This window comes from Python bivittatus, unplaced genomic scaffold (assembly GCF_059951505.1).
Source record: "Python bivittatus isolate LINGU-HERP-01145 unplaced genomic scaffold, Pbiv_v1 ctg000530_np1212, whole genome shotgun sequence".
Classification (NCBI taxonomy): domain Eukaryota; kingdom Metazoa; phylum Chordata; class Lepidosauria; order Squamata; family Pythonidae; genus Python; species Python bivittatus.
Window position 1 is genome coordinate 848,608 of NW_028277085.1, and position 23,860 is coordinate 872,467.

Consider the following 23,860-nt stretch of genomic DNA (forward strand, 5'->3'; position numbering starts at 1 on the left):
CCAGCGCAGGAATGCCGCTCAGCACAGCCTGGGAGACTCGGGTTCCCCTCCCCTGTTTTAGAAGCGTGCATGGCAGGAATGTCCTGGAGCAAAACCAGGCTTGATCCTGGTGAGGGGTTTTGCTCCGAGATTCCTCTGCCAAGGGAGAGACCACCCGGCTGCCTCACGTGCTCTGCCTGGGATTGCTCTCAGACATCTTCCTCACGAGCAGGAGGACTCCAGGCCCTGCAGGCAGCCTGAAGATCACATGCATCTCTGTTTCAGCGCCGCTGCGAAAGCGACCACGAAGACGACCTGCCCAGCCAAACGGCAGGTCCCCACTGTCTCCTGAGGCGGAGGAGCAGCGTATCGTAAGGGGGATTCACCTGTCGGACTGCAGGCTGCAGCGGCCCAGAGCTGAACGTGTGGGATGGGCCAACCGGCTGCCTTTCCCCAAAGCTTCAGCGCAGAACCCAAAGCTTCCTGTGGGAAGAGCCCTGGACACGCCGAAGGAGCTGCCACAAGGCTGAGGGACCCTTGGCTCCATCCCAGTTTTTCTTGCGGGAAAGTGGTAGGCAGGGGGATATCGCTTTTCTCTTCAGGGCACCGCAGCTTCGCCACCGTCGTCCATCACCTTGCAGAGAGCTTTCCAGCGGCGAGCCAGCGTCACGGCTGCTTTTGAAAGGGGCCAGGCTGCAAGGGGTTCGGCCGAGGCCACGACACCCCAATGACCTTGTTCCGCCCAGAAGGCCGTGCTGCGGAGGCCGCACTCAGGGCACGTGAGGCCGCGGCTGGAGGAGTCGCTCTTCTGACCGGGCGGGACGAGAGGCCCTCGGTCCAATTCCCTCCTCGCTTTTGCTGTTTTCAAAGTTCCCCGAACTTACCTTTACCTATTTTGCGGCACTCCTAGAGAAAGGCCAGGTATAAATCTGAAATGACCAATATCCTGCCTTTAAAAACGTCTTTCATAAAAAGCAGTACGGAATTGAGAAATAACACACACCTCCGTGTGTGTGTGTGTGGCTTTTAGGCGGATGCTGTTTTTAAGAAATGACAGGACGTGTAACTACAGATGTACACCCAAAGCAGTAGATGAGCATAAAGCCGGACTTCTGGAGAGCCGGTCCAGAACCAGTAAAACAGCCACGATGGGCTGAGCAGGGGAGAAGCCTTTGCTCCCGGCCAGCCTCCGCGCACGCAGACTTCAGCAGGATTTCTCTCACGCAGATCGTCCTCATAATGGGTGAGGTTTGGCTGGTTGGGTAAACGCTCCCAACGAAGCTGTTTATCTCGTTTCAAGCGTGGACAGCCGCTTCTCAGGGAATTCGGGGCAGCGACCTGCTTTCATTTTCTTTTTACCTTTTAAAGAGATGAGGAGGTCCCCCCGAGGGCTCGGGTTCCCTTTTGCCTAAAAATACACGTTGCGCAATCTTGGGCATATTCGTTGGAAGGAAGGAAGCTTGGCTGCGTTCCCGTGGCTGGATGACCAGGCCAAAGGCTGCAGTCAAGCAGGCTGAATCGGATGGACTGAAAGAATACCCCCTGTGCCAGTGCTGCTCAACCTTGGCGGCTTGAAGATGGGTGGACTTCAACTCCCAGAATTCCTCAGCCAGCCATTCCGGGAGTTGAATTCTGTGAGTTGAAGTCCAACCCATCTTCAAGCGGCCAAGTTTGAGCAGCACTGCGCTATGCTCTTACAGAAGGCCACAGCAATTCCCAAATTGCTCAGTCTTTTCAATAATTGTGCTTAGTTTCATGCTGCAAAGCTGATTTCATTCCAATATTGAACAACCGCCTTGTAAATCTCCCCTGCGCGGGCCCCGTGAAGGAGACCCACGGTGCCTTCATCCTCAGTCTGTTCCTGCAGCTCCTTTTAAATGCTGGGGTTTGTTCCACCCCCTCATTGGGGGCCCTTTGCAATAATGGTGGCTGCTTGTGTACTTTTCTACCCTTAGTCCAAGTGAGTCCCAAGCACCGTTTTTACCTTTTCTTCTCTCCTAGTACGGTCAGGTCATTACATGAACCCGTTCGATTCTGTTGGGATTCTTCTTTCTGGTTCTCCCTGCCCCGTGTCCATAACGCTACCTGTTTATTTCCTTACTTAACCAGGATGTTAAGGATGCTCTCGACTGGGGGGCGTTTTCAGCAGGCGCTTGTTTTGGGGGACCGATGTTAGCGGTGAGGTGATGGATATTCTTTTCGCTTGTGTGTTACACCTGCTTGCGTTCCAACAATACGCTTCGCCAGTTAGTTACAAGATGAGACATGCTCATCGGGCTAGTGGTAACCATGGTTTGTTTTGGGTGGCTTACTGTGTGGTACAAGCCCAGCCCATATCATGGCCTTAGGATTTGGTGTATAAGGCAGATGTAGGGCCTTCCTTGTCAGCGTTGTCTCTATTTCCAAACTCCAGAGATTTTAAAAACAAAACACCAACAGGAGGAGGTCTGAGGAAGGCCTCACATTCATTCTTGCAGGATGAAATTCTCCAAGAGGGGCGAGATTTCCTTAGGTCTCTCTTCACTCCACCTTGCAACCCATGAATTCGCCAGGCAATTCTGTGCACGAAGGCTCAAAAGTACCGCATGTCAGAAGATTGGGGGGGGGGGATGTTCCTCCCAGCCATGCAGCCGATTTCTGCCCAAAGAGTATTTTCCTTCACAGCTCATTTCTGCTTCCATTCCTTGTTTCCCTTCTTCTTTTACCCCAGGATGGTCAGTTTGCAAGATCAGCACCTTCCCCCATGATTTTTTTTGGGTGTGTACTGTGTATTTAGGTGCTTTCTTCAAAATAAAAGAATTATATATTTGGGTAGTGAGTTCAGCGACGTTGTTAACATCATGCATCTAAAAATTCTAGGTTTACAGGAAACATGGGGAAACAGGGGTCCTCAGCACGACGGAGGAGCGTCTTTCGCGCAGGTGGCCCGGTGAGCGGGAGAGGCGGCTCCGAATCTCTGAGCTGCTTCAGCCAAATCTGCCCAAAGGAGGCTCGGGGTGCTTCTTCTGGACCTGAAAGCTTCCTTCTTGCCTCTCCAGGGACCTCCGGTAGCTGCCCCGGCTGGCAAGCATTTCCCCTTGGTGAGCCTGGTGGTCGAAAGGTTGCCCCCAAGGGTGTGCGGCGGCGGCGGCGGCGGCGGCATCGGAGGCCCTTCTGCCCCTGCTCTGCTACCTCCGTATCTGGAGGAAGCTGCCCTGGGCTGGAGGTGCTCTGTGCAGCAAGGTCCCCCCCTTCCCGGTGCCCGTCCAGCTGGCATCTCACCCTGGGCTCTGCTCAGCTCCTGAAGGTGGCCAGCTGATGGGGCGGCGGTGGGGGCAGCCTCTCCTTGTGCAAACACGCACTTTTATGGTGGGAGTGGGGAAGCTGGGCTGGGCTGGGCTGGGCTGGGGGCTTCTGCTTCCGTGGCATCTCTGGCCCTTTCCCTCCGGAGCCCCTTTCGCTGGGAAACGCTCCCCCCACACGGGACCCGAGGATGGGGTTTCATCTTCTTTTCTACCCTTATTTCCACTTCTTTTAGAGTCCCCTCTTTTTTTGAAAGAGCAGGGTGAACTTTGGCAGCAGATTCTGGAGTTTAGGCCGGGGACCTTGCGACTCCGGGCTGTTCTTCCCCGGCGCCGAGGCAGCCGACACGGACCTCGGGGCGGAACGCGGCCGGCCGGAGGTCGCAGCAGACGCGCGGCGGAGCCTTTCTGCAGCGATCCGCCCGCGCAGGGGCAAAGATCGGGGCTCCAGCGCGCCTCTGCCCCTCTTGGGGGGGTGTCGGCCCGGAGGACCGGCGCGCGACCCCGCGCCCGCGGCAACTTTCCGGCGGGTGGCACGAGGGCCGGACGAAGCGGGACGCTCGGATCTCTCTGACGCCGGTAGTTCAGAGAGCGCTCCCGGCCCGCAGGAGGCCCGGCCCGACCCCTTGCGTCCCACCGGCGGACCCTCCGCCGAGAACGGCCGCGAGGGGCCTCGAAGGACCCGCCGGCGCTGCCCGTGGCCGGGTCGGAAACGGCCCCCGCGCGCCGGTCTCCGCTGCCCCCTCCAGGTGCGAAGGGGGTCCGGCCGGGCCCGCGGGCTCCCCCTGCCGCGAAGCCTCGGAGGAAAACCGCCCCAAAGAGCGCTGGGCCGCGCGAAGCCCCCGCCCGGCCGCGAGGGAAGGGAGCCGAATCGGGGCGCGCTGCGGCGGGGGCTGGAGGGGCGGGGCGGCCTCCCAGCGAGGCTCCGGGGCGCCCGCGGCCCTCGGCCACTACGGAGCCGGAGCCGCCGCCGCCGCCGCCGCCGCCGCGACGGGAGTCGCAGTCCCCCCGCGGGCCGCTCCCGCCGCCGGACGCCAGAGGGCGCCGTGGCGGCCCGCCGGCCCGCCCCCCGCGCGGGGTTGCCGCGCGACGGAAGCGCGAGCCGCGGCGGGTCTCGCGAGGCTTGGCGGCGCGGGCCCGCCCTCCCTCCCGCTCCCGCTCGCCCCCGTCGGGATGTTTCCCTCTGGCTGACGAGCCGTCGCCGCCGCCGCAGCCGCGGGAGGACCCGGAGGAGGCGTCGCGGGCGGCCGGGCCGCGGACCCAGCTCGGTAGGCGCGCCGGGGGGGCGCGGGCGGGAGCCGGGAGGCGGCCCCTGCGACCCCTCCCGCGCGGCGGGCTGAGGCGGCGGCGGGCCGGAGCGCGGCTCGGAAGGCGACTCCGTCGGCCCCGCTCGCGAGGCGCGCTGGGAGGCCGGCTCCGTCCGCCGGCCCGGGCCGCGGGAGGCGCAGGACGGCCCCGGGGCCGAGCCCGGGCGGGGCGCCCGCTCACCGCGCGCGGCGGGTGGGGCGAGGCCGCGTCCCAGCTGCGCTCCCGGGAGCCGAGGGGGCGCTGCGCGGGGCGGGGCTGTGGCCCCCGGGCGGGCGAGGCGTCGCCGGCCCCCCGGCGCAAGGCGGGGAGGTCGGCCCGCTTCCCCCTTCCTCCGGGAGGGCTGCGGGTCTCCGCGGGTGAGTCGGCCCTTCCTCTGCCTTCGGACGCTGGCCCGACCGGACGCGCTCCTGGCTAGTTGGGTCTGTGGGTGTCCCCTCCCTCCGTCCCTGGGCGGAAAGGGGCGCCGGAGGCTTTCGCCCTGCAGGCCCCGCTCCTCTGTGTTTCAGAGCGCTCTAATGCAGGGTTCCTGAACCTCAGCCGCTTGAAGAGGGGTGGACTTCAACTCCCAGAATTCCCCAGCCAGCATGGCTGGCTGGGGAACTTTGGGAATTGAAGTCCACCCCTCTTCAAGCGGCTTTGGTTCAGGAACCCTGCTCTACTGGTTCCACCCACCCCGAACTTCATGTGCCACCGGCTTATTTCTGCACTGAACCTCTCTTTTAGATTATTGGGTCGTTCTGGGTACTGAGGGCTGGGAAATAAGTTCACATATCAAGATGCTGGCATCAGAAATTGGGGCCTCGACTTCGTCTTCTGATATAGTAACGTCTTTCCGGAGTTTATTTAGATTCCTCTAGGAAAGTCTTCAACCTCTGATACAGCTTTTGTAGTGGGTTCAATTCCTACCTCCAGTTTAGCACAGTGGTAAGCAGTGTCTTAAAACATGCCCACTGAGCTCTTCAGATGGATACCATGCCAGAGCACCCAGAGCTCCATAAAAAGCAATGGGCTGTATGTGCATGACACGCTCAACAATAAACGTGGCCGACTCAATTGAGTCTAGTGTGCTGTTCAGACCTAGCCCATGTGGTTAGTTTATTGTTCGCTGTGTTCCATGAACCAGAAAATTGGTTTGATTTAACTGTGAGTAAGCTTGTTATACAAAACAGCCATTATTACTGTCCTCAGGCTTACAGCCTGAAAAGGCATGACACAGAAAAAGCAAAAAAAAAGGAAATGTCTGAATTTGATGGGACATCTGATTTAGACCAGACCATCGAATTAGACGTTTGTAGTTCCATCCTTAGGGACGGTTCTTGTACGAGGAGTGAGCAATGAATTCCTCCCTCCCTGCACATTTATATCCAACATTTTGTCAGGATTTAAAAAGTGATGGATGGGTTCATGCTAAAGACACTTCAGCATAATGAGAATTTGAATGGATAAAATTTTAGCACTGAAGTCATGTGAACGATCTGTAATGGAAGTCACAATTTGATAAGGTATTCATCAAGTGAATATGCAGGTATGAAATGAGTTTCTTTTCTTTTCTTTCCTTTTTTGTGGGTGTCAGATGTAGCTCTCCTGTCATATTCTGATAGTAAAAGAGAAATTAAAGGTAAAACTGTTAGGAGTTGAACTTTACTCCTGGTGACTTCATGGACACATCCAGGTAAAGCTAGTAACTGTTGGGAAAAGATGAAAGGCTTAAGCCTTGAACCTAGAAGCTTTGGGGGTTGACTGACCATTAGAATGGTTGCATGAAGCCTGGGAATTGGCCAATTACAGCCTTGCTTCCATGACTGCCTCTTGTGACTGATCCAGGGTCACCAAGCCAGCTGGAATGTTTCCAGGCAACTCTAGTAAGAGTGTTCCTTTCTGGAACATTGGAGATGATGGACAATAATATTTAAAGAGCCTACACTGCCCACATTTGTTTGCACTTATGGCCCAGTCGGTTGCCTGGGCTTGGGAACTTGATACAGTATTTTGAATACACTTTGTTAATTATGTAAATTAGCTTTATATAAATTTAGCAATCAAAATTGGTACCTGGAGGACTTGCAAATCCACATGTAGCATTTGTATGAAATATGCACAGAGTCTCTACATGCTCAGTGGGAAATTCTGTATGGATATTAAATGGCAGAGCATAGAAAAGGTTACAGGTTAAATCTCTAGCTAGTCAGAGATTGTAAATAGGAGAGACTTATTTTGCAGCCTTGCAAGAACAGGGTACAGCCAGTGCTGGACTAGATGAACCAGTGATCTGATTTGCTGTCACACAATTCACACATGCCCCTAATCTCTTAGTAAATATAGCTGCATTCCATGGGGATAGATGTTTCTAGTTACCATTGTAAGGCACTCCCTTGCCCTCATTTGAGGTTGGTTTGGAAATCCATGTTCTCTCTCACCTTAGCTGTATCTTACAGAATGCCCTTGTTTCTGTTGTTTGAAGGAAGTACTGTAATATTTTTGATAGTCTTGTCAATAAATAACAGCTCAGTATCTTTATTGAAGTGAATGTAATCTTTATATGTATAACATGTGTATACTTCTGGTGTATACATAAAATGTGAGACATCTTAAACAAGTAACAGCAGGGTAGCACATCTTAAGAATTCATTATTAGAGATGTGCAAGAGAAAGCAAAGCGAGTGTTCTTTTTCTTGAACTCTTCAAAATGCAAGCTTGTAAGTGCAGTTTTCACAGAGAACATATCTGACAAATGTATTTTCTAACCTTCTGGAGGAGTGTCAGACATTCTTAGCTTATCAGCACACCAGATTCTAAATAAGTATTTGTTTTGCTGGTGTCACAAGTCCAACTTTTCTGTAGTATTTGCTACTTTGAACTCTCTCTGTTTTTCATAGTTATAATTATCAGCATTAACACAAATGTTTTGAGAATTGCAACGTTTTGTCATTTTTACGCCTTTTAAATCAAACTAGTCAAGTTTTAAGATGTTTAATTTTGAATTTGTGTCTCTACTTTTAAATTGTATACAGAGCAGGAAACTCAGAACAAAGAAAATAGAACAGAAGAAGCTGATTTCACTTGTAAAGTAAAATATTACCTTCTATTACGAAGCCAATACAAGTTTTGACTTTGTGACTGAGACTTGCTAGAACATTGTGGCTAACCTTGAATATTCACTCCTCTTTGCGGCACATAGAGCCGTCTCCTCTGCTTCTGTAGTGTTAGAAATGGTTATCTGGCCAGAAATGACAATCTGGTTTGGGCTTCTGCAATGTTGCTTTCATTTGTGTGAATTTGTCCTGAATGGAGCCAAGAAATGTCTGTATTATGTAGTATCCATATTTTATACTTCAAGGGTGGTGATTGAGCACTCTTGCTTGTAGCACTGAGCGACAGAACTTGAAAGATTTAAAGATTGTATTAGTTCATGCTTTGGGAAGCTTTTGTACAGAATGCACACTTTATAAGAAAGTGTAGACATTGTTCATATCCTCTTCAGGTACATGGTTTAAGCCCTACATTGAAGCTTAAATTAGGAGCATTTGTTCTTGCATTGGGCCCTGCATTTTATTTAGAAATTTGTAAATCAAAATAAAAAGTACAGCAGCAGTGGTTGGTAACTATGCTAATGATTAGCTTTGTTCATTTATGTAGCACCCTTTCTGTAGAGGCAACTTCACAGAATAAAAAGCAGGTGGCTCCTTGTTTTGACCTAAATGTTGATGGTAGGCTGAAGAGAGGAAAAAAGGTGCTAGCTAAGAATGTAAGGAATGACAGTGAGCTAATGCAGTTACAGGTATCTGGAAGTAAGACTAGATAATTCAGAGAATGTATGGTTACAATTTCTTTCTGAGAGTTTCTGTATTCTCAGTATGCAATGTAACATCAGTAGAAGGTGCGACTTTCTCAGTGTGATGACATGTTGCGTGCTTTGCTCTTTGGTGGAAAGGGGAAAGAGATGTGAGACTGGTGCTTTCAGCTCAGTGATCCCTGTATTGTCTAGTTTCCCCTTAGGTATTGAGAATTTTAAAAAAATATAAAGGGTTAGGCAGCATCCCAACCAATGAGATACTGTAATCAAAAGAGCTGCCCAACTAGACTGGAGTCCAAGTCTGTCAAAATGAAATAGGAACTCTAGGATTTATATTGCATTAGCATATCTCAACTATCCATTGCTTATTAGAATATTTTTTGCATAATTAAAAATTCTCTTTAGAAAGGGTAAATAAACTCATACGTACGTTTGTTGGAGGGGTTATTGTATTAATATATCATCATTTGGCCATGGCCTTAAAGCAGCATAAATTTGATAATAGTGTTGTATGGAATGAAAAAAAAAAAGAAGATACTTGTTCAGTCCCCTGCTCAACATACAATTCACTAAAGCGGTGAGAGATGACTATTCAGTCTCTGCTTGAAGACCTCCATTGAAGGAGAACTAACCTCTTCATGTGGTAGCTTGTTCCACTGACTGACAGCTCATACAGTCAGGAGGTTCCTCCTGATGTCTGGCCTGAAGCTTTGGTGAAGTGCTAACTCAGTAGTTCTGCTCCTGCCCTTGGAGGCAGCAGAGAATAAGTCTACTCCCTCTTCTTTGTAACAACCCTTTGAATATTTAATAGAAAAGTCATTAATGAACTGCTGCAGTGTTGGAAGCTGTAATCCTGTATCTATTCAATTCTGGCCTCTATATTATTATCTAAAAACCTTGTTTCCTTTGGCAAAGCAAGATACCTACAGTTGCTGGGTCATGTCTTAAGCACCTGCTCTGCAGATGATGTGGTGGCTTTTGAGGTTTTGCTGGAGATGTAATAAAGGAATCACAGGAGAAGGAGATGACTTGGCTAGATGCATAGCCTGGCCCATCCTTCTGGGACATCATAAGCAGTCTAGTGTCATTCAGTTTGATTACAGAATGCCGCTGTTTCTTTGCCTATTATTGAGTTATGATTTTCATTGAGACATAATTGTGTTTGTGTCTTCTTCAATATCCTTTTTTTCTTTCTTTGATAGTTCTACACAAAATCTGTATGGCTAGATTATAACCCCCTTATTTGCATCTAGTGTATAGCAACAAGTTATTTGCTGTCCAACATTATTTATGGGACGTCCTTTTAAAAATAATGTATATAAGGAAAAAAATTAAATGTACAAAATTGCCTAAAGAACAAGAACAGCCCTTAGTATCATACCCAAATATTGATGTCTAGTCTTTGCAAGACCTTTGACACTGGGAAATATTGGACATGTTATTATGCTGTCACCCCACCCTCTATCACTCGGGACAAGTAATGAAGCTTGTCCTGTTTGAGCCTTTTGAGGCTCAGATTCCTTACAGCACTGTTGCTATAGCAATGAACGTATGACAGTGGTTCGTTCTGCAGTTCTCATCATGGGTGTTGGTATGCAGAACACACAACAAGCAGGGGGGGAAATGCAATCTTCTTATTCTGTAAAATAAATCTTCCTCCAATATTAATTTCAACTGTTACTATCTGTTTTCTTTCCACGTTGGTTTGTGTATGTCTGCATTGGCATGCAGGTGTATCATGCCTAGTTAAAACTTGAAATGCCTTTTTAAAATGTCCATAGTAATCCAGTTGGAATTTGTGCTGTTGTCTTCTTAATCCAGAAAATGAGAATATGACAGGTAAGGCAGGGTCTGCAAAGGGTGCTTTAAAAGAATCAAAACAATTGAATGTGTATGTATGTATGCATGTATAGATCTTCTCATATACGTACTGTATATAAAGTTTTACATACCAGTTTCAATAAAGGATTACCATATTTCATTGTATCTATCCATATAATAAGGCCACCAGTGAAAAAACTAATTTAGATTAAAGTTTCTGATCATTGACACAAGGTGTTCAGTAGTATTTCAAAAAAAACAACAACAAAAACCTGTTGAATATGCTGATTATGTGGATCTATTCCAGTCTGATTTACTTCTCATTTTAGGAAACAGTCTTGGTTGCTTTAACAGATGACACAGCAGGGAATGGAAAAGAGGAGAGTGACCCTCTTGGTTCTCCTGAATTTCTCAAAAGTACCATTGACCATGGTATCAGAACATGTTGCTTGGGGAATTTCTGCTCCATCCCGTAGCTGTTATCCCTTTCACTTTTTCACTTTTAATGGAAACTGGGGGGTCATTTGGATTTTGAGCTGAAATGCAAAAAAACTCTCCATTTAGTGGTATTGACAGTTTGGGACAAATACTTGCAAATACACTGAGATTTAATCCAAACAAGACAAGGGTCAAGGAGAGAAGTCAGTCACTCTGGACAGAGGAATGTCTCTATTCTTTGAGGACCATGCATGCAGTAGACAAAAATGAGTCTGCATAAAGGAAGGCCAGTTCTCGGGTTATTTTGGGAGAATAATATACAGTCTTATCATGACTATTTGGGAATCACAGCCATTGTGATCAGTGGGCATTTCCCTCTATTAATTGCGTGGACAGTATTTCATCAGCAGCAGTGGAAATCCAGCAGGGATGACATTGGAGTTCTGAAATATGCAACTGTGAAGCTGCAGTTTAATAAAAGAGGCTCTGAATTCTTACGCACACATCTGCCTTTTCATTTTAAAATACCAGGCTCAGGAATAATCAGTGTTTTACTTAGTAAGCATCCAGTTTTAAGGAGTTAATGAAGAGGGATTTGGGAAGGCAGATGGTTGGAAGAAGAGAGTGGGTTCGGAGAGGTCATCTGTGACTGGTGGCATGTGCTGCTGATTTGCTGACAGGACCACCTTCCTGCCTGGAGGAATCGTGTGACAATCCAACAAGCTGATTCTGAATCCCCAATTTGCGGGAAACAGATGTTGCATCTAGGGTGGTACACAATATGTGACTTGCTTTGCTCGGTCAAAACATTTAATCCCTAAATTAGTTGATTAGGGAGCTTTGCAGCAGCAAAGGTCTGTGATTTAGGAAACAAGTTCCTTTGCCATTTTGTCAGGAGTTTAAAATAAGTAAATTTTGCCTTAGTGCAGATTAATAGTTAGGAGACTACTGTATTAAAATTCCATGAAGGAAATGGGAATATAACTAAAGTTGATGGATACAGTATTTCCCCATATGTGGCACTTGCAGAGTAGAATCAACCAAAAATGTTTTTCTCTATCATGAGGACTATTATTATTTTATTATTATTATTATTTATTTGACTTGTCCCCGCCCATCTCCCCACAACGGGGGACTCTATCAGTGACATCTTGGTTGTGTCAGGAGAAACAGGCAAGTGCAAAAGGAGCAGCAGGACCATGGAATCAGCGTATATGTTTACATAAACTTGTGGGTGAAGACAAACCTCAAGCTAAAAATGACATAACATATAGGTGACGATTAAGGAATTTTAAGAATAAGTGCCATCAACAGAGCTATAAAATACAGTTTTTTCTTCCAAGAACTTAATAGTTTTTTGTCCATTAAGTATTCTTCCTTTGCTAGACAGATTTAGTAAGTGACTGTCAAAACTTGTGTAAATACCAGCTCAAGTTTTCTAGTGGAATCCATTTAACAGTCTTGCCAGTATAAAGAAATTGGGAGTGGGTGGGTGAGTGAGAGAGAGATCTGTCCATGATTACCGACAATCAAAACCAAAAAGTACTTTATTTATTTATTAAATTTGTATGCCACCCATCTCACCCAACGGGTGACTCTGGGCGGCTCGCAATTAAAGGTCACAAACAAACAAATGCATATTAATTAATTAGTTAATTAATTTTGTTCAGAGGCCTCTGGATGATAAACAGTAGAAGAGAGCTCTTGCCCCTTGTTTGTGATGTCTCTGGAAATGGGGCCCTGGCCTGGATTGGTCTTGACCAGCAAGGGTCTTATAGCTGGCAGCAAGCATTTGAAGTTTCCGGCACTAGTTAAAGACATGCACCTTTTCAGCCGGGCTTCTAATCAACCTGGTGTGCTATGCCGATATGGTCTGCTAATGTTCTCCTGTTTTGGGGGGGAAAAATTCAAGTTATTTAGATTTTAAACATTTTTTAAAGCTTTGTTAAATTGTTGCTATTATAAATGTTTTATTATATCACTAACTGTTTTTAACGGTTTGTGCTTAGATTTGGGACTGTTTTTGTGGTGAAAAAGTAGAGCAGAACATTTAAAAACATATCAAATACATTTGGAAGATATTTTTATTATTAAGGTACCATTTATAATTGATAATACTGATCTATGCTTCCTGTCCTTAACAGTTAAAAGTCAGTTCTTAAGAACGTATCCCTTTTTTTGTGCTATTACTGGTTGGCTTGAAGCGTTTATGGACGTAGCTCCAGTTAAGTCTACACTGACATGTAGACGCAATTGGAAGACCTGATTCATTCCCTGAAAACATGGATGAGTTTATGTTTGGTCTGAAACATAGTTGTTTTTCCTGCAGAGCCTCATGCTCCCTTTCATGCTGAACTTCTTGTTGATCTAATAAGCAATTCACGGCACTGAGTCCAGGGCCTGTTTTCTAAACATAGGTATCGGTACGATAAGGCCACGGTTTAGTAATTCTTTCCTTTTCCATTTCTAGGGCTGATGGCCAGTCGGTAGGCAAACATGGCTACCATGGTTCCACCTGTGAAACTGAAATGGCTTGAGCACCTCAACAGCTCTTGGATCACTGAAGACAGTGAATCCATCGCTACCAGGGAAGGAGTCTCGGTCCTGTATGCAAAACTAGTCAGTAATAAAGAAGTCGTCCCATTGCCTCAGCAGGTTTTCTGCCTCAAAGGGCCTCAGCTGCCTGATTTTGAACGCGAGTCCTTGTCCAGCGATGAGCAGGACCACTACTTGGATGCCCTTCTTAGCAGCCAGCTGGCTCTGGCTAAGATGGTGTGCTCAGACTCTCCCTTTGCTGGGGCGCTTCGCAAGCGCTTGCTGGTCCTGCAGCGCATCTTTTATGCACTTTCCAACAAGTACCACGATAAAGGCAGGGTGAAGCAGCAGCAGCATTCCCCAGAAAGCAGTTCCGGGTCCACGGACATCCATTCTGTCAGCGAGAGGCCGAGGTCGAGCACGGATGCTCTCATAGAAATGGGGGTCCGGACTGGGCTGAGCCTGCTCTTTGCACTGCTGAGGCAAAGCTGGATGATGCCAGCCGCAGGACCTGGGATTAGCCTTTGCAATGACGTCATTCACACTGCAATAGAGGTGGTCAGCTCGCTGCCTCCTTTATCTCTAGCTAATGAGAGTAAGATACCCCCCATGGGCCTGGACTGCCTCTCTCAAGTCACAGTCTTTCTGAAAGGAGTAACGATTCCCAACTCTGGGGCAGACACTCTTGGACGAAGGTTGGCCTCTGAGCTGCTTCTTGGCTTGGCGGCTCAGCGTGGCTCGCTGCGGTATCTCTTGGAGTGGATTGAGATGGCCCTAAGCGCCTCAGCTGTGGTCCACACAATGGAGAAGAACAAACTGTTGCAGACTCCAGAAGGCATGATCAGTTTTGATTGTTTCATGACTATCCTAATGCAAATGAGGCGATCATTGGTATGTATATATTGCTCTCATATGAAATGAAATAAAGTCTAGGAATTCATAGCTTATTTGCAACTAGAGATGTCATAATATAGGATATAGAACAGTTTTGAGAAGAGTTGATTAAACCTAGCGTAAATGTTTGCTTTTGGTCCTAATTTCAATCATTCTGATTTGACATGCCTTTTACATAAGAAAGCACAATAAAAATGTTAAATGAAATAGACAGAACAGCATCAGTGGAAGCTTATAACTGTGTAGGCATTCCTAATTATTTGGTAGATGTTTCTACTTATTTTCTAGTTAGTAACAGCTAGAAAAAATAATTTTCTTTTAATGTTAGTAGCTTGAGACATTCATGCCCATAGTTCTGCCTCTCCCTTATTTAGAAGAAGCAAATGAAAATATAAGTATTCTGTTGTGAAAATAAAATAAAAATAAAATGCTGGAGAAGATGGATACAATTTTTTGAGACCTTGCAAAAATAATAAAGTGCTGTTATTTTGAGGAAATAAATCTGTGTTTAGCCTGTTTTATTTGGGGAAATATTCTGCTTTTTGGTTGGCAAGATATTTTTATGTACTTTTAAATGTGTGTGGTTATATTTCAATCACTTCCATAACTTACTTTACAGGGATCATCTGCAGACCGGAGTCAGTGGAGAGAGCCAACAAGAACCTCTGAAGGCTTGTGCTCTCTCTATGAGGCAGCATTGTGTCTCTTCGAGGAGGTATGTCTGCCTAGTCATAAATTAAAGGTGAAAAAAGCCTGTTTCACATTTTTCCAGTTGTGAATTTCTCACTCCTTTAAAAGTGTGAAGAAAGCTTAGTATGTGTCCTTGATTCCATGTATTTTGACTCTTATGATTTTATTTCAATATTTATTGAATTTCTGTCCTCCTCCTTCCCAAGACTCAAGGTGATTAACCGTTATAGAATATTGAAGACATTATATTTATTGAATTCCGGCCTGGTTTTAAATTAAAAAAAAACCATTAAAACGAACACAGGTATAGCGGCCCTGCATCTGCTTAGCCTATACAAAAATGGATTTGACTTCTGCATGTGAGGGACAGCCACAGATAGCCCTTAGTCTTCCATTTTGGAGAAGAGTCTTCGGGGTACTCTTGGTTGAAATTGGGGGTTGTCCTGAAATATAATGATGTATATTTTGTGAAGGGTATGAGAACCCCAACTTTACAAAAGGGGAGTGAAAAGCTAGACATTGTAGAGTTGGAAAGGGTCATTTAAGCCTTTTAGTTGCCCTCCTACTAAGTATAGAAATCCAGATTGAAACTTAAAAGATAGTTATATCTTAACAGACTCATCCTATTTAATTTTGCCAGTGGACTTCTATGCATGACGTAGAAAAGGGGGCTGAAGTGAATCATCTAATCCAATCTTCCGCCATCAAATGTTCCCCAGACTTTAGCTATGCAGCTGAGAATTCCTAGAACTGAAATCTAACAATATGGCAAGCGCCAGATTGGGAAAGGCCGATGTATATGGTTCATTTGAGTTAATAGGACAGCTTGATAATTGCCTGCAGATGTTTCCTGTAAGGCCTGTTTGTTTTAATAGGTGTGCCGGATGGCTTCGGACTACTCCAGGACCTGTGCCAGTCCAGATAGCATCCAGACTGGGGACACTCCCATTGTTTCGGAAACCTGTGAAGTGTATGTTTGGGGTAGCAACAGCAGCCACCAACTTGTGGAAGGGACCCAGGAGAAAATCCTCCAGCCTAAATTGGCTCCAAGTTTTTCTGATGCCCAGACAGTGAGTGTCTTTGGTGGGGATAGGTTGCTCAGTCTAATAAAAAAAGATGATGGTTTCACTGTTGAACGGCTTCTAGAGCCTTTTCGAAAAGTCCTACGTGCTTATAATTCCTGGTCTATAAAATGTGCTGTGGTTCTGATATGTACGCAGCTGCTGATATTTAATGTTCTTTCATTTTCTCCCCACCATAGATTGAAGCTGGTCAGTATTGTACCTTTGTAATATCCACAGATGGCTCTGTTCGAGCTTGTGGCAAAGGCAGCTACGGCAGGTTAGGATTGGGTGATTCCAACAATCAGTCCACTCTGAAGAAGTTGACTTTTGAGCCTCACCGATCAATCAAAAAGGTGTCATCTTCAAAAGGTTCTGATGGCCACACATTAGCGTTTACCACAGAAGGAGAGGTCTTCAGCTGGGGGGATGGTGACTATGGAAAACTGGGCCATGGAAATAGCTCCACACAGAAATACCCTAAACTCATACAGGGCCCTTTGCAAGGAAAGGTATGTTATACTGATGAACCAACTTTCTGTCTCTGTTCTTTCAGAATGTTCATGTTGCTAAGGTTTTTATTTCTCTATTTTAGCATTTTTGTGTATGTCACCATTTTGTACCCCAGATTGTTCAGGAGCTTCTCCATCTGCTAGGAGCTAAAATATTTTCTAAAAGGAGAACTAGCATGAGAGGCCAAATAAGGGTTAGCATTAGGACGCATGTCCTGGAATTTTGCTGTTGTTTAATAATTATGAATTGGAAGACTTTGCTGATCTCCTGCAAATTGCACAGATACCTATAAATCCAGATCTACCTTCTGTCTCCCCCATGTTTATTTACCGTGCATTAAAAACGCAACAAGAAAATGCCCTTTCAAACCACAAAAGTAAAACAGCTGGTTTGTAGGTAGTTCACTCAGGATACTGAATAAGGCATCTGAATGGCAGGAGATGCTTATATTGGCTTTTCCTTTTGAGCCTGCTCTGAGCAATGGCATTGCAGTGTCACTTCTGGACCTTTATGGAAAGTCCAAGGCATTGGCTGGGTATTTTGGAATGCAGCTATCCGGCAGTAACTTTGGGATTCCCATGGTTGATTGGGCTTCCCAGGTCTCTTTGTTGAATTTAAGGGCTCATTTGATTTCCTTGAAAATTTTCAGCTTTTCTTTTGCAAATTTCAGTAGTATAATTCCTTAAGAAATGGATTGGAGCAGAGTTGCAACACTCAAGTGTAGACATACTCCCAACAAATAACAGAATACACTCCCCCTCACACTCCACTTTTTCCTCACAGTCTACGTCCATGATGTGGAGAAGGGCACTTTTAAGGTTAGGTGCTGCCCACTGCTTTAAAATGCATCCCCAAAACCGTGTAACCAAAGATTGTGGGATGGCTCCAGTCTCCTGTGCTTCCTGCTTAAACTTTGCAGGTCAGCCATATTTCTCAGAAGCAGCAGTATTGCTTGGGGTCCCATAGAATTTCGTTAGCTTTCCTCTCTAAATTTGTTGTGGAAGAGACTTGACATTTTCCCCTATTCTGGCTGTGCTGCTCTTTGCACGGACTCATCTGGCAAGGGTTAATGTGGTCGTTTGATGCGAGAGAGGATCTGCTGCTTCTGCTGTTACTACAGAAAGAGAAATGTTGGGTTGGGAGCAGCATATGGAGGTTTGACCGTTGGTCATTTAAAGTACAGTCGGTGTTTTGTTCCAGTTCCTTTGAGAACTTTTGTGGACACCTTGAGAGTGGATGGAGAGTACCCGAATGGGTCCTCACTCTTTCCCATGTTATCTAGGTAGTGATTTGTGTATCGGCTGGTTACCGGCACAGTGCTGCTGTTACAGAGGATGGTGAATTGTACACCTGGGGAGAAGGAGACTTTGGCAGACTGGGTAAGAGGAATAATCTCATTCTCCACATGTTTTTCACGGCATTAATTAAGAAAAAAAGAATGCATTTAAAGCAGATTAAAAACTGATTCTAGGGGACGTTTGGTATAATGGCAAGGCATAGAGTGACAAAAGCCTGCAGAATAACCCCTTTTGCTTCCTCTTACAAGGTCATGGTGATAGCAACAGCCGTAACATTCCAACTTTAGTAAAAGATATTAGCAACGTTGGAGAGGTTTCCTGCGGCAGCTCACACACCATAGCGTTATCTAAAGATGGGCGAACAGTTTGGTCTTTTGGAGGAGGAGATAATGGTAACAACTTTGTTTTTCCTAAAACAGGTTGGGCTTAAGGGGTAACTGAGGGAGGGAATGATCAGCCCTCCATTTCCATGTTATGTCCTGCCTTTCTGCCCACTGTTCTGCCAGAAAAAGCCAACGGTCGTATTTGGACAGTTGTCTTCATCTACAGAAATGTTTGTCAAGCTTTAAGCCATCATAAATCATAAATGTATTCAGTTGCAGAGCAATTTAAAAAAATAAATAAATACAATAGGTGCCTAGTCCTCTCCCACTCTCCTGATTCTGTCTCATGCTGGCACAGCAGAGGGATCCTGGTTTGTCTTTAGCTAGAAGTCCCTGTTATATCCAGACGGGAAATAGCTAGCTTGATATCAATTAATATTAGGTCCTACTTTATCCTGGTTCACTAACTGACCCACCAGGGATGCCCACTTAGGACATAGGTGGGAACTCTGGCTAAATGCGAACTAGGGAGCAGGAGCATGTGGCCACGGCACTTGGCCACAGCTGAAACTACCAGTGCAGCTAATCCATTGAGGAGCTTGGCCTGTAGCTAGGGAAGCTAAACACGGTTGCCTGCAACGATCTTAAATCTGTGGCTGCATTTCAGTTTCTGCTGGAGTCTGAAGCTTTGCACATGCTAGAAGCTCTCTTAGGTTTTCTAATACTGGAAAGGGGTTTTATGGATCCTTCTTCAGTAAGTGAAATAATGTGATGTGATGATTCACATCCTAAGGCACATTTAGAGAAAAACCTTTGTAAAGTTATTGTGATCCCGGACTGGGGGGTGGGGGGAGGGAGGGATAGGAGAACAAATGACCTGCTGTGACTTGCATATTTGTATCAGACGTCAGGATGCAAGCACAAAACGATAGCATTTGTATGATTATGTCCGCCCCTACGTCTCATCATTTTAGCGTCATTGCAGTTTGCTTTGGATGCAGCTGCTAAGTTGTAATATTATGGTTAAATATTTGTAGTTTAAACTGGCAGGTTATTTTAGATATATGTCAGTTGCATACCCCTTGATCTGCAGACTGTAAATTCCCCTGTCTCTGGTCCTAACAGGCAAACTGGGTCACGGAGACACCAACAGAGTGTATAAACCCAAAGTGATAGAAGCTCTACAAGGGATGTTCATACGGAAAGTTTGCGCTGGAAGTCAATCTTCGCTTGCTCTAACATCAACTGGACAAGTAAGCAGGAGCAGTTTGCAATCGAGAACACAAGAGTTACTAGTTCAGAAACAGTTTCATGAATTTCTTGAAGGGGTTTCCCAGGAGTGCAGCAGCCTGGGAAAAAAAGGAAAATGTACTTAGGTTTCTAAAGCTTCTTTCCCTGCACACTTTAAGTTGGAACTATTCACAAAACTGGCAAGAAATTATTTGATAAAGAGCTTTTTAATGTTTGTTTATTTCAGAAATACCCAAAGTGGCACACAAAGACTAATCGATAAGAGAACCAAGCCTTAAAGCATAACCGAGCAATAAAATTCATATTCCTAGTTTTAAGCAGCTGATATGTACCCAGAGTTGGCATCTGTCTTTCTTGTTTGCAGATGACATAGGCAGACCCTGTCTGGAAACATAATGCAGCTGCTAGTTTCAGAGCCAGTGTCTGTCTTTGTACAGATTTAATCAGCTGCAGCTTGTCAACTGAATGAGCAAGATACCTTTAATAGTGTCAGAGTTCTGTCTGGGTTGTAGTGGGGGCTTATGGACTCTGAACTGTGAGGTTTAACATCCTTTGTACCCCTTTGATCCAGGTATCTGCCTGGGGCTGTGGGGCATGCTTAGGATGTGGCTCCTCAGAAGCCACGGCTCTCCGACCCAAGCTGATTGAAGAACTGGCTGCCACCCGGATCGTGGACATTTCCATCGGTGACAGCCATTGCTTGGCACTTTCGCATGGTAAGATAGGATGTGCGTGTCGTACTCCAGGTAAACTGAGCTTGACATTGGAGGCTTCTGTGATGATCTTGAACTGCTTCTCTTTAGATAATGAAGTTTATGCTTGGGGGAACAATTCCATGGGGCAGTGTGGCCAAGGAAACTCCACTGGCCCCATCACTAAGCCCAAGAAAGTGAGTGGTTTAGATGGAGTCGCCATTCAGCAGATTTCAGCTGGAACATCACATAGTCTGGCTTGGACCGCCCTTCCCAGAGATAGGCAAGTAATTAGTGCACGTGTGCATTTCTGTGTGATAAATAACGCTGTGTTGTTTCTGTTGCCAACACCTAATTAAAGTGCTCGATATTTTTGAGCACTGTGCCTTTTCCTCTTGTGACTCCTTTTCACCAGGGACCTTAATTGATTTTCCAAACTTCCTTTGTGTGTTTTATAACTCCTTAGTTGCCAGTGTCTCTCGGCATTCTCCTTTTATAATTTGCCTCCAGCACAGGACTAACAGCAGCAAGATGTTCTGTTCTGTGACACTGTTATGCTGCTTATTCATCAAGAGAAGTCTCTCAACTCCAGCACAACCGAAGGGAAAAGAAAAATTGAATGTGTGGGTAATGGATTAAAGGGATGATTCAGCATGTAGTCATTTTGAGGGGGCAGCCTACAAATGTGGTAAATAAATACAGTGTGATTTTGCATTGACTATGTTCTTTTAAAGTGTTAGAGCAGAATTTCAGTTTTGCCTTTATTTATTTTTGAACCACTCTTTCTGTGTCTCAGGCACAGAAGCAAGCTACCATAAGGATTTTGGGGAAAAAGTGGTAGCGGCATCAAAAATCTTAGTAGCACCAGTTTCCAGCACAGAAAAGTATCTAGATCGGAATAGACAGGGATGACTTTATTAGCAGTGCATGTAAAAGAGAATTAGAACTGGCTAGAATTAAAAGGAGGCTTGATTTCTTCCCTGGAAAGATTTTGCTTCTAAGTACTATATTGCATAGCTCTGCTAGTGAGCAAGCTCTGGCTAACCGTGACTGACCTCAAAAAAACGAAGCAGGGCCAGTTTGGAGGCTGGACTGGGCAGTTGAAGCCTTGGAAGAAGGCAGTGGCACCCCCTTCTGCTGTGTTGCCAAGAGTCAAGCGCAGCTCGGAAGAACTTGACTGCATTACATATCAGATCCCCTTATCTTGTTGCCCTTCGCCTAGTTCTGTTAGAGTGATGTGGTGTTTTTGTTCCTTAACCTTTCCTTGTTTGATTGCAGGCAAGTGGTTGCCTGGCATAGGCCGTATTGTGTGGATCTTGAAGAAAGTACCTTCTCACATCTCCGTTCTTTCCTTGAGCAGTATTGTGACAAAATTAACAGTGAGATTCCTCCTCTTCCTTTTCCTTCCTCAAGGTACTTGTTTATCAGGGGTGCATGAAATCTTGATTTTAAGTGTATGTTGGCTGCTTCTGTTGTTATGATCATTACTAGTATGAATGGCCTTAGCTGGTATTTTCAGGACTAGAATTTATCTTAATTTTGCTTTATCATGAATGCAGAGCTAGAATTCCTTAAAGATTTGTTTCTGATTAAGTGATAGAAATCCTTTTCGGTTGTAACGTGTGGACTTTTCTGTGGAAAGTTGAAGGCCTTTCTGTTGAGCTGAAGAGAACATTTGCTAATTTCTGTTTCAAGCGTAACATGAACATGCAACGTAGAGCAAGGCCCACTGGTATTTTGGGGAAAGGGTTCCCCTGTTCATGCTTTCAGCAGTTAAGTCAAACAGGGAACCCCATTTTTAAAGAAAGGCAGCACGTGGAGAGGAAGAATCAGTTAGAGTAGAAAATCCTCAGTTAATGGTGATACTTTGTTTTGCAGGGAGCACCACAACTTCCTTAAACTGTGTCTGAAGCTCCTCTCTAACCACCTTGCTCTCGCGTTGGCTGGCGGAGTGGCTACCAGCATTCTTGGCAGGCAGGCAGGCCCCCTTCGGAATTTATTGTTTCGCTTGATGGATTCTTCCGTCCCAGATGAAATACAGGAGGTCAGTCTCGCCAGCGTTCACTTCAGTTGGGAAAGGCTCCTTTAGAACGTAGCTCTGGGGAATTCCGGTCCAGAGTCCACAGCGGTAGTCGCTCAGTGCTGAATTCTGAGCGGCTTTGCCATAGCCTTGAGGTGAAAATGCTCCACCACAAAAAAAATGGAGGCATCTGGATGCTCTCAAGGAGGTTTGTACAAAGGTGGAACACTCCTGCCCCTGCGACTTGCTTCCACAGCCCCCCCACCCCCCCAAATACGTTGGCTCTGCATCCTTACTGTCATTCACTGAATGCACTCTGGGAGCTTGGAAGAGGAAGGATTTATTCCATACGTATGCCACCATAATCTACCGGGACTCCCGGCAGTTGAATGTGTGCACAACTTGATGGAATTGTTAACAGACACATCGCTGGGCCATTTTTGCATCTGCTTCAGAGCCTCTAGGATTTGGATGTATCTGGAGGGCTGAGTACAGAGCGCCTCTGAATCATGAGTATTGCAGGTGGAATTTCTAAGGGCGACATAGAAGTGTGTGCATTTGACAACTGACAAAAAGTATGAAGGAGCAATAATTTCAAAATATATTTGCTCTACTATATCAAATGTATTATGCAGCTTTCAGTGAAATGTTGACCATGATTTGGCCTCACTCCAAATTTTAGGTGGTGATTGAAACTCTGTCAGTTGGAGCAACAATGCTGCTGCCTCCCTTAAGAGAGAGGATGGAACTGCTGCATTCCCTTCTTCCCCAAGGCCCTGACAGATGGGAGAGCTTATCCAAAGGGCAGGTAAAAAGTCTCTTGAAATCCCTGTTTGTTTGAAGGCAAACCTGAAGCATTTACGGGGTTGTGCTACTGCAGAGGATGTTATGCTTACCACGCTTATTGTGCTTCTAAATTGTAAGCTGCTGAAACTGCACATGGACCTAAGAAGGCAGGGTGAAATTTCTCTTTAAACAAAACAAGCTAAATTCTGTATTGCTGTGTAGCATGAGAGTCAGGGCAGATGAATTAAGAAGATTAAGTAAGTGGACAGCTGCTGCTTGTTTGTATGTGTGATGCAGGCACCTGGGTCAGAGAGGTAGCAAGTCCTCAGCTGACTTGCAGGAGCGCCATGAGGCTGGGTGGGAGACTCCCGTTCATCTGGGAGAGGCAGGGCTGCATCAGGAATCAGACGGGGCCTGGGATGAGGATCTCCTGGCCAGACTTCACCAGAAAAGCAGCATGTCTCCAGCAATCCTTGTAGTTCAGCAGTGCTCCTTGGCATGATTATGACTGAGAAACATTATTCAGATAATGCAGTTAGTTGTTACACCATATCAGCATCTGTCTGAAACTGAACATTACCAGAAAAAATTAAATTCACGTGTCTTATTGGAGGCTGCTCAGTTCAAGGTGTAGTTGTGAGATCTCTGTGCTTTTTCTAAACTCATGAGAGGAGCTGTTTTAGTTTTTAAAGGATGCTTCTAGTTCTCATCATGGCAGAGATGTGTGTGAAAGTGCAGGCAAAAATTCCATGGGGAGAAAGTACCTTCACCTAAATTGATATGTCTTGCTTAAGTCAAAATATCAGCTGCAGTATTGCTGAAAACCATTGCAAATTGTGTGTGCTTTGATTTCTTATCTGGCCGTTTTTGTCTGAGGAATTCTAAGTGAAGGAAGTCACGGTTTCTCTTTCCTTCAGCGAATGCAGTTGGATATTATTCTGACAAGCTTGCAAGACCACACTCACGTGGCCTCCTTACTCGGCTACAGCTCCCCGTCTGATGCTACAGACATTTCCTCGCTGTGTATCGCTTATGGGAATATCTCTGATTCAGCATATGGAGCCCAGAGTAACCACCCTGACACTCATCTGGCTGAGATCTTAATGAAGACTCTTCTGCGCAATTTAGGGTTCTATACTGTAAGTGTACCACCTGGGTCATCCTGCCTACTGGCAGC

At 45.9% G+C, this 23,860-nt stretch overlaps 1 protein-coding gene across 5 annotated transcripts in view; it reads left to right on the forward strand.

The window, feature by feature from the left end:
* The first annotated feature begins 4,390 nt into the window (after positions 1 to 4,390).
* Positions 4,391 to 23,860, forward strand: part of HERC1 (HECT and RLD domain containing E3 ubiquitin protein ligase family member 1) — a 69,359-nt gene continuing 49,889 nt past the window's right edge. For all 5 annotated transcript variants that reach the window (XM_088148264.1, XM_088148265.1, XM_088148266.1 and 2 more), the window contains exons 1-14: positions 4,391 to 4,528; positions 13,091 to 14,046; positions 14,669 to 14,764; positions 15,615 to 15,809; positions 16,001 to 16,312; positions 17,596 to 17,692; positions 17,860 to 18,003; positions 19,060 to 19,187; positions 19,757 to 19,901; positions 19,989 to 20,160; positions 21,156 to 21,290; positions 21,756 to 21,921; positions 22,580 to 22,705; positions 23,601 to 23,822. In XM_088148264.1, coding sequence (XP_088004390.1) covers positions 13,117 to 14,046; positions 14,669 to 14,764; positions 15,615 to 15,809; positions 16,001 to 16,312; positions 17,596 to 17,692; positions 17,860 to 18,003; positions 19,060 to 19,187; positions 19,757 to 19,901; positions 19,989 to 20,160; positions 21,156 to 21,290; positions 21,756 to 21,921; positions 22,580 to 22,705; positions 23,601 to 23,822 — 2,868 coding nt within the window. In that variant the 5' untranslated portion in view covers positions 4,391 to 4,528; positions 13,091 to 13,116. The remainder of the gene's footprint in view (positions 4,529 to 13,090; positions 14,047 to 14,668; positions 14,765 to 15,614; positions 15,810 to 16,000; positions 16,313 to 17,595; positions 17,693 to 17,859; positions 18,004 to 19,059; positions 19,188 to 19,756; positions 19,902 to 19,988; positions 20,161 to 21,155; positions 21,291 to 21,755; positions 21,922 to 22,579; positions 22,706 to 23,600; positions 23,823 to 23,860) is intronic.